At 33.8% G+C, this 11009-nt stretch overlaps 1 protein-coding gene across 1 annotated transcript; it reads left to right on the top strand.

Annotated features, from left to right (window-relative positions):
• The first annotated feature begins 4208 nt into the window (after window positions 1-4208).
• On the top strand, window positions 4209-9727 carry TTG1 (Transducin/WD40 repeat-like superfamily protein). The gene is made up of 2 exons (XM_028248215.2): window positions 4209-5556; window positions 9373-9727. The coding sequence occupies exon 1, from the start codon at window positions 4527-4529 to the stop codon at window positions 5553-5555; it is 1029 nt and encodes a 342-aa protein (XP_028104016.1). The 5' UTR covers window positions 4209-4526; the 3' UTR covers window position 5556; window positions 9373-9727.
• Window positions 9728-11009: the final 1282 nt, after the last annotated feature.

Here is an 11009-nt window from a genome sequence, read left to right as displayed (position 1 = left end):
AACATTTTTAGATTTAATTATTAAATTTTAATATTATTATTAATTTTTTAATTATATTGTGAATCGAGTAGAGTCATGAGTGAAGGTTTTATTTGTGAGTTTGAATAAGAATGTGGGAGAGTTTAATAAGGATAAGAGAGTGAGAGCAAGTGACAGAAATAGATATGAGATGCGGTGGGGTGGAGTTGGGTTCACCCATATTTTAATGTTGTGTTTGGTTGAAAAATTTTAAAAGAAATTAAAAAATAAAATAAAAAATATGTATAAAATTATATAAAATATAAATATATTTTATTTACAATTTTTTTTTATTTTTCATTTCTCCTTCTAAATTTTTGTCTAAATCACTCAATCAAACATATAGGGATGGCAATGGGGGGTAATGGGGTGGATATTAATTCCCCATTCCCATTCCCCTATAATAAATTTTCTCCATTCCCCATTTCCCATTCCCCATGGGTACCACCCTCCCCATTTCTTAATGGGTATGGATTTTCTCCCATCCACTTTAATCCCTATTTTTATTTTTTATATTTAATGTTAACAAACATTTTTTTTTTTTTAAGGTTCACAACAAAAATTAAATATAACTTCAATCTTTTTTCTTTCTTTTTTAATATATTTAATGTTAACAACCTTCTCTTTTTTTCTTTTTTTCTTTTTTTTATAAAGGTTTTATCTAAATATACCTTCAATCTTTTTTTCTTTCTTTTTTAATATATTTAATGTTAACAACTTATTTATTTATTATTTTTTTTAAGGTTCACAACAAAAGCTAAATATACATTCAATCTTATTTTATTTTATTTGGTTCAACAACAAAATCAAATACACATTAATTAATTAATTAAAAAGTTTGTTTTATAATAATCAAATATATAATTTTGAGACAGTCAAATAAGTTTTAGTAATTGAAAAAAAAATGTGGAAGAACGTGGAAGATTAAAAAAAAATTACAACCATCTCTCTCTCTCACTCTCAATCTCTCCCCTACATGTTATAAGAACCTGATTGCAATGTTATAAGAGCTTGTTTGAAGAAATAAAATGTGAAAGAACCTGTTTTAAGAAAGTGTTATAAGACCCATATTAAATTGCATCAGGGCATAAATAAGGAATTGTTTGTTAATCTCTTAGCCACGGATATTTTAGACATTAAACCATCTTTCTCTTAGCAAATTTGAACCATTCATTTTAATTTATCCAAAATCTAATTATACCTTTAACAAATCTTAACCACTCATTTTAAGATATCTATGCCTTACCACACCCAATCCATCCTCCATCTTCTTCCTTTAGTCCCCCACGAAGTTTGTTGTTTGTTACTTTTAAAAAACAAAAAATGTTTTTTCAATTAAATTTTTACTAATTTCACAACACCATCACCACTATTCTCACCTTTACTGTCACACTACCATCACTATAGCCACTACCATCATCACTGCCGCATCACCCCACCACTATGTCACAATCTCTACTTTCACCTTCGTTCCATCACCACCACCACCAAATATAAAAAAATATATTTTTAATTTTTTTTTATAAAAAATATTTTTCATTAAAAAATATTTTCTATCTAAATAAATGAAGCATAACATTGGAAAACAAGCTGATTTCAGTTAAATCTGTTCATAACTAAGAAAAATTTCTTTATTTTAAAAAAAATTATTTAGTAAGACTTTGTGTCCCCTTTTTTTTTCCAGCAAATAAATCTTTATACCCATCCTTTCTAACCAATCACGACTCATGCTTGTTTTGATTCTCTATAATTTTCTTATTTTCAAATACATTCATATATATATATATATATATATATGTTGTATAAATTGTGTGATAACATAAAATAAATAGATTCATACTTGTTAATTGAAATTTCAGAACAAGCAAACCATCCTGAAAATTACAATACATAACAAGATAAAATAACATAGAAAAGCAAACCGAAACCTGCACTAGACAGTGTCCTTAATTTTTTTAAATAAATTTAAAAAATTCTAGATATGCATAAAATTTGACAAGAATAATGTGACAATGTTAATTAACGTGCATTTGATTTTATTGTTGAGCCAAATAAAATAAAATAAGATTGAATGTATATTTAGCTTTGGTTGTGAATCTTAAAAAAAAAAAAAAAAAAAAAAATTGGTTGTGAACCTTAAACCTTAAAAAAGAAAAATTAAAGAAAAACAAAAGAAAAAAGATTGAATATATATTTAACTTTGGTTGTGAATCTTAAAAATTAAAAAAAAAATGATTGTGAACCTTAAAAATAAAAATAAAAATTAGATATATATTTAGCTTTGGTTGTGGATCTTTAAAAAAAAAAAAAAAAAAAAAAATCATATGGGGAAATTAGTGGGTACTCATCCCCAACCCATCCCCTATGGATATTTAAAGAATATCACTTACCCTACCCAATTGATAAGAAAAAAAGAAAAAACCCATGTATTTGGGTTGGATCTCCATGAATACCCACAGAGTAGGTTATCCATTGCCATCCCTACAAATATACCGTGACAATTCTTTCTCTTAGTTGTGCACAGAGAAAGAAAGAGGAGGAGGGCTATGACTAATGAGTCCGGATTCTCGGCTGCCCTACCCGGCAGCCCCCAAAACGACGTCGTTTTGGGGGTAAATTTTCAAAAAAAAAAAAAAACGCAGAGGAAGAAATGGAGGAAGGAGAGGAAGAGAGAGGAAGGAGGAGGGAGGAGGAGGTGGAGGAGGAGGAAGCGAAGGGCCGGCCGGACTGGAGGGGGCCATAACCAGTGGGGGAGGAGGAGGAGGCGGCGGAGGCGGGGCCGGAGGCGGAGGCGACGGCGGTGCACAGCTGCTGCGACGAGCTGGACGGCTGCAACGGCCGGCGGCATGGCGACGAGCTGCGATGGAGCAGCCTCCTCCCTCCTCCTTCCTCCCTCTTCTCCCTCTCCCTCCCCCCTCTGGTTTCTGTGAGAAGAGAGAGAAAACAAGAACGAAGAAGAAGAAAAGAAAAAAAAAAAAAAAAAAAAACCCCAAAACGACGTCGTTTTGGGGGGCTGCCGGGTAGGGCTGCCGGGTAGGGCGGCCGAGGATCCGGATTCATGACTAATAGTCCATGTGTTTGAGGTGTATCTCAGAGGTGAGGTGAGGTGAGAGAGGTTTGACAGTTGCATGTAAAATGGTAAATGAAACTCCATATTTACATTCCTGTTATATACATATATATATATATATATATATATATTTTACTTGTTATTGTTGTTGAAATTTTTAAAAACTTAACGTTCAGTTTTAATTTATTTCCTCACAGACCAATATAATGTAATGGGTAAAGTTTACTTAATCTTTATAATTTGAGTTTTATAATTTGGGTCATATGCGATTTTTAACGTTTAAAAATGATCATATAATTCTTACATAATTTGTAGATGTATTTATAAAAATAATAATTTTAAATATTAATATTTATAAATTTTTTATTAATTTATAATTTTTTTTTTCAAAATTAACCGATATTGCCCTTTAAAAATGTTCATGACGTCTGCACGGGTGATCAAATTTGACTAAAATAAATTTCACGAGGTACACTGCAGAGATGACACAAGTGAAAGATTTAGGACCATTGGTTGGTGAGTCAAGATCCCTATTTGTATTTTCTCCTTATATTTTTTACCTGCAGAGTTGTTGGCTCATTTTTACATCTAATTTTGATAATTTAAATCGTTTATATTTTAGAATTTATTTAGTATATTATATTTGTAAAAAATTAAGTTAATCAGATATCAAAAATCATGTATTCAGAAAATTATTTATTAAATTTTTTAAAAAAATAATTTTTAATTTGATTTTTCTATACACGGACTTTCTGATATTCAATTAATTTAATTTTTTATAAATATAATATACTAAATTAATCTTAAAATATAGGGCAAATTACATATACACCCCTCCAGGTTTGGTTAAATTACAGATACCCCCTGAGGTTTCGGAAATTACATCCCGCCCCCTGAGGTTTGTATTTTCATAACAATTTACCCCCTGAGGTTTATATTTCATAACAAATTACCCCCTAATTTCTTATGCAAATATAGCATTCAGGGGGGAATTCGTAATTTCTCAAACCTCAGGGGGTATCTGTAATTTTGTCAAACCTGAAGGGGTGTATATGTAATTTGCCCATAAATAATATAACCGTTCGAATTATTAAAACTGAGCCTAAAGTGACCTAATAATCCTGTAAATAGGAAATGATGCAAGGAGGAATCCTTGCTCATTGGTTGGTATGCCATCTTTGAATTGTCTTTTCTCACTTTCTCATACTTCCTCACTACCAAGAAAATTAGTTGGAAAGTTTAGCATACGACTGCCGATGCCCAATCCATAATTGGAATACTCCTCATTCCTTGCTCATACCGGGAAACTCTCTCTCGCTCTCTCTCTCTCTCTCTCTCTCTCTCTCTCTCTCTCTGTGTTCAATTCACAAACCAAAACCCCAATCTCATACCCTAATTTACTCTCAATCTCTCCACCCCACACCTCGTGGAATCAACAATGGAGAATTCGAGCCAAGATTCCCACCTCAGATCCGAAAACTCCGTGACCTACGACTCCCCGTACCCTCTCTACGCCATGGCCTTCTCTTCCTCCGCCCGATCGCCGCCCCATCACCACCGCATCGCCGTCGGCAGCTTCATAGAGGAATACAACAACCGTGTCGACATCGTCTCTTTCGATGAAGAAACCCTAACCATGAAAACCAACCCCAATCTCTCCTTCGAACACCCTTACCCTCCCACCAAGCTCATGTTCCACCCCAACCCCTCTGCCTCCCTCCGCAAATCCTCCGACCTCCTCGCCTCCTCTGGCGACTATCTCCGCCTCTGGGAAGTCCGCGACAACTCCATCGAATCCATTTCTATCCTCAACAACAGCAAGACCAGCGAGTTCTGTGCCCCCCTCACTTCATTTGATTGGAACGAGGTCGATACTCGCAGAATTGGGACTTCTAGCATCGACACTACTTGTACCATTTGGGATGTTGAGAGAGGGGTTGTTGAAACCCAGTTGATTGCCCACGATAAAGAGGTTTACGACATCGCTTGGGGCGAAGCTGGGGTGTTTGCTTCGGTTTCTGCTGATGGGTCTGTCAGGATTTTCGATTTGAGAGATAAGGAACACTCTACCATTATATACGAGAGTCCTCAACCGGACACTCCTTTGCTTAGATTGGCTTGGAACAAGCAGGATTTGAGGTACATGGCCACAATTTTGATGGACTGTAATAAAGTTGTGATCTTGGATATTCGATCGCCAACAATGCCGGTTGCAGAGCTGGAGAGACACCGGGCGAGTGTGAATGCCATCGCTTGGGCTCCCCAGAGTCATCGCCATATTTGCTCTGCTGGGGACGATTCGCAAGCGCTTATTTGGGAGTTGCCGACTGTTGCTGGACCCAATGGAATTGACCCAATGTCTATGTACTCTGCTGGGGCTGAGATTAACCAGCTTCAGTGGTCAGCGGCGCTGCCTGATTGGATTGCAGTTGCCTTTTCAAACAAAATGCAGCTTCTGAAAGTTTGAGGTATGGGAACATTGTTTTCTTGTTAGGTTTTATATTCTGCGATGTTCATTCATTCTTGAATTCGGATGCACTGTTATTGAGATTTACAAAGTAGCAACAATTTGGAATGCTTGAGCTATATATGGGATAAATTTTCAACTGTTTGAGTTGATTTTTGTACTTGTACTAGTCATTGATTTCTGGATGCTTGTCAATCTGTTGGTATCATTGTTGCGGCATATAAAATGTTGTGTTATTTTTTATTATTAAGGGTAAAATCGAACCACATCTCGTTTCTGATAATGATGGATGCCAGGTTTAAGAACAAATTCTCAAAATAAATGAGAAGATAGACTCTCCCGTGTGTATTGGTCCGTGTCCTCTAGAAAACTGGTAACTATATTGTAATCCATAATTTGTTTAAAAACATTTACAACTAAAAAATTCCATCCTTTGGTTAATGTAGTATTACAGTGACGAAATTTCTTGGAACGAAATGTCCTTTGTAGGAAGTTCTAATGCATCATTATGTTTTGTGCCTCTTAGATCTCTGGTCCACGAGTCCAGTGATGTGCAACTGAGCAGCAATTTTGTGGGAAGGTCTACCTGGAAGCATTAGTGTCAATGCAAGGAATGAAAGGGGGTGGGGATGGGGGTGAGGGTGGGTTGAGGTTTCTAATTTTGTTCATGCCTCAGACTCAAACCTCTTTGATGACAATAAAAATTGCATTCAAAATTGAAGTGCTAAGTTAGTATCATTGAAAAAACTTCAAATCAATCTTAAGATTCTTAACTATATTCCAATAAACTTGTTTCGTGACATGTGAAAATTAATGTTTTCTAAATGAAATTTCCAAATGCTTTTCAGTGAATGGTGTACTTTTTTTAAGTGGTAAGGAATTTTGTCTTACCAGTTGCATTTAGTGAAGAAATTGAAAAACAAAAAAGGCGCTTAAAGGAGGAAATGAGGTTTTTTCCTTACATGCCTTTCACATTAGGTGAATCTCCTTTATGTCTTTTAAATCTTTCTGTTATTCACTACCAAATTTATTAGATTGAGATTTGAACTTTGTTTTTTTATTTAATCTTTTTGTTTTTACGTGGTATCCATAGGCTTAAAACAAACACATATTCTGTATCAGTCGATAAATATGGCAAACAATTACAAAGTCCAGTTACAAATGCAGTCCACATTCTTAATTGTAGCTCACTTAACTCATATGATTTTGCGGCTAGGTTGAGCATGTGATGGCACTATGTGGTGACACCCAAAAGTGCACAAGAGGTCAAAGGGCCTTAATTATGTGACCCATATTCTTTTGTGTCGCTATCAGTATGATGTAAGGTTGATTTAGGAGGATTTCCTGTCATTCAAATGCATTGAAGTCATTAATTAGTTGATTCAGGGTAAATCCAAATTGCTTTGAGGTTTTGGATTTGAGTACTTATATGCATTGTGTTTGAAACACGTACAGAAAACACTCTTTCTATCATTGACCCTCAACTTCAAGTGAAATAGATGTTGAAAAACAGAGTAGAAGAAATATAAATTGAAAGAGAGAGTAGGAGGCAATCACTATCATCTCCATTGCTGCGTAGGATTGAAGTTAGACTTGTTCTAGGAAGATTTTTATAATGAGAGAGGCCAGCGTGTCATACCGCTATTTTGAGATTTTGACATAACTTATTCATTGTTTGGTCATCAGTTAAATTAAAACGGAGCAAAATTTTATACTTCTTCTGTCTTAGGGGAAGATAATTATTAAAACCATTACACTTTTTTTTTCCCCTGAGAAGTATTTAGGGTACATTTTGTATGAATAGTTTTTGAAATACTCATTTCAGCCTCTCATTCACTTTCCCACATTTGGTATAGTTGAAGGTTGGAAAAATCATTCCATTGGAATGTCCGTTCTCACAATTTGTTAGAATTACCATTTCACACCAAAAGGGAGGGGAATGGTTATTCTATTCCGTTGTGTAATGACCAATGCTAGAGGGAATATATCATATATAAATATAACTTAGGGGAAGTTAATGCGTTGACTGAATCAGTTGAATCCGTACGCATAAGATGAATTACCATATTTACCCTTTGCAGCACATTTATGTGGCCACTCTTTCTCATCCTTTCCCATCTTCTCTTTCTTTCCCTGCCCACTTTCTCTCTCTCTATCTATCCGCCATTGTTGAATTTGAAGGGGAAAAAATTGATAAATATTACACCAGATTCAGGCAACCTCTCCCTTTATCGATCTACCACCTTCCCTGATCTCTTTGTCTTCCTTTGTCCATCGCAGACTGGCTACCTTCACTGTTTTGTCCAGCCCCCCTCCTCCAGTTTATCCCCTCTCACCCGATCTGTCTATTGCTTTCCCCATTTTCTCTCACCGACTATCTGCCTCCCTCCCTCCCTCCCTCCCTCCCTCCCTCCCTCACAGCGATGCCCCTTCTGCTAACAAAACCTGATCTTTCCCTTTTTATCTGTCACGCACTCCGCATAATCAGCAACCACTATCCTACTTTCTTCAATACAAGAATACACACTTTCACCCACCCACTTTTGTGGATCGGACAATGGTGGCACCTTTGGTCTCAACACCAGTGATGGCGAACCTCATTTGTATTGACAATGATGCATCAACGTTCTCTTCTTATTTAAAATATGGATAAATTACACTTTGCCCCCTTTATGTATGATCATTTTCTCATTTTAGCCCTTAAAGTTTGTTTTTATTTTTTTATTTTTTTTTTTTAACTTTGGCTTTTCATGTTTTATTTTTTTCCCAATTTACTCCTAGAGCTGAGTTCTATTCAAAATTAGATAGAAAATGTCACGTTATCTGCCACATAACATAAAAAACATGTTACCATATTGAGGATTGGGTTTGTGTCAGAGGTATAAGTTAAATATAATAATATTTTTATGCTATGTAGTTGTTAATGTGTCATTTTTTGTCTAATTTTGGACACAAATTAGCTTTTAAAGTAAATTGAAAAAACTTGAAACATAAAGTGTCAAAGTGGGGAAAAAATAAACTTTAAGGGCCAAAATGAGAAAATGGCTAAACATAAAAGGGGCAAAGTGTAATTTACCCTTAAATTCACTTTCTACAGGTTGTGAGTAGGGTTGACCACAGTGAAGGAAATTTGATTGTGTTGTGAGAAGAAAAACTGAGTGTGGAGTACATGTTGAAAGTGAAGTAGAGAAAGAAAAAGAAGAGTCTCAGAAAAATAAATTAAAAAAGAAAGGAAGAACAGAGGAACTGGTGAGATCTGGAGCCGCAGAGAGTGGATAAAAAAGGGTTGGCCACTTGACAAAGGGTAAATACAGGAGCTTACAATAATGTGCGTGGAACTGTTTTTTTCAGTTGTGGCATTAGTGCTACCCTATAGATTATATGTTGTATCTTCAATATTTAGAAATATAATACATAATATATTTATGTGTATTTATATATATCAGTTTATTTAATATTTTTATGTAGTGCTAGTTTTGTTTAGAATTTTCATCCCAGTCTGAATGTGTAAATATACATGGGAATGAGAATAGTTATTCTTTGTCATGTGAACCAGAAGAATTTTCATACCAGTCTGAACACTAAACATGGGAGTGAGAATTGTTATTCTTTGTCACGTGAACCAAATAGTGGAATAGGAACGAGTATTCAATTCCATTCCCACTCTCATTTTGTTGTCATCTCATTCCATTATTGCGTACCAAACATAGCCTGAAATCTTTGCACATCATATCATGTTCTGCTAAACTTTTCTATATTAAATTTTTCTATCATGCTATGTATTATACTGGATAACATTTTCTTATTCTCCATGCAGATCCCCAGATGATGGGTCATGCAGGCAACGTTTACCGAAGCGCCCAGTTAAAGTTGTATTGTTAATTTACTTAGACAAACACGAACTAATCCTCAAATGTTGATGAGAATTGTGTTGATATGTAATTCAAATTGTGGGTGCAGGTATCTTGTATTTTTCTGTTTCAGTCATATTGTAACACAAACTCCGATCAGTTGGTTAGAATCCCCCCTCATGTGTTTGGTGCAGAAGAAAATCAAAAGATAAAAAGTCGTCTGTGCAATTTGTAATGAAGAAGTTCAATTGTTAATCAATATTGTTAGCTGTATGATCGTGGATACTATCTTTGACGATCCCCACCAGCTACTTTGATGCAGTGCAGGTATCTTTGTATTTTATAGTCACTCTTTCAGTGGTTGATTTTTTGTTATTTGTAGCTACAGTTTGAACCAAGTTTACCTTTAGGCCTGTTTTCTAGTTAGGTCTCGTTTGGGAACAGTTTTTTTTAGTAATTTTTTGACTTTTTAATTAAAATGTGATGTTAAAAAGGTTGATATGTTTGAGATAATTTTTTGACTTTTTATGAAAAGATGTGCAAAAAATAAAGAGAAAAGAGAATCTTTTTGACTTTTTGGTATGAGTTGTTGGCGTTTTGATTTTTTTAGTAATTTTTTGACTTTTTGATTAAAAAAGCCAATTGTCAAACGAGGCCTTAGTTTGATTGCTGTAATGTGGGGGATTCTATTTACACCAAAAACAAAATTATTAAGTACGTCTATTTAAAATTTTAACTATTATTATATTTTAATGTAAATTTATTAATAAGGACAGTAGATATTAAAATTTAAATAAAATATTATTTTTTTAATGTTACATTTTAATCACGTATATGTATTTTTTATTTTTTTTAAAGTTTTAATTGTTCTCTTCTTTTTCTTTCTCACTACAAAATTTCAAACAATTTCATCAAAACTTGTCATTATCATTAATATCATTGTTTCTTATCCTTGCGAATAGTATAAAGTTTGAATAAAATTAAACAATGGACGAAAATAATAATGAAAATCGTTTTTTAAAACAACCTATAAAAGAGGCGATAAGTATTCATATAAATATTAAGGTATAATTTTTGTTTTTTAACATAAAAATAATATTCAATCAGCTTAATGTCATTGTTGTTCGAATTTTCATATTAGAACAAATTCATTTTGTTCGATAGTACATTTGCCAAGCAAAGTCAACATTTTCGTATTTCAAAGTCCGAACCAAACAATATTGTTTAGCATTGTAAGTCCAAACATGACAACTTTGTTTTTATTTGAGTGTATCTTCTTTTAGGAAAAATTATAGATTGTACTGAGATTAATATAAAATGAGTGTTGCTATAATACTTCATTAGTTATTTTGGACCCTCTATTTCTTTGGACCTCACTTATAAATTTTAAAATCTTTAAAATTTCTTTTTTCTCCCTAAACAATACCAAAATTATCCTTGTGAAAATATTCTATCCATTCAATTGAATGCATACCTTTACACTCCAAAAAAACCACTCTCCAAAACCCAAAAAAGTGATTACTATTTTCTACATACTTGTTCATGACTTGAGAAAACAAACATAGTTTTTTTTTTTTTTTTTTTTTTTTTTTTTTTTTTTTTT

Source organism: Camellia sinensis, chromosome 1 (assembly GCF_055761805.1).
Source record: "Camellia sinensis isolate YWXY chromosome 1, ASM5576180v1, whole genome shotgun sequence".
NCBI classification, from domain to species: Eukaryota; Viridiplantae; Streptophyta; class Magnoliopsida; order Ericales; family Theaceae; genus Camellia; species Camellia sinensis.
Note: the sequence above shows the minus strand (reverse complement) of the source record. Positions and strands in the feature narration are given on the sequence as shown.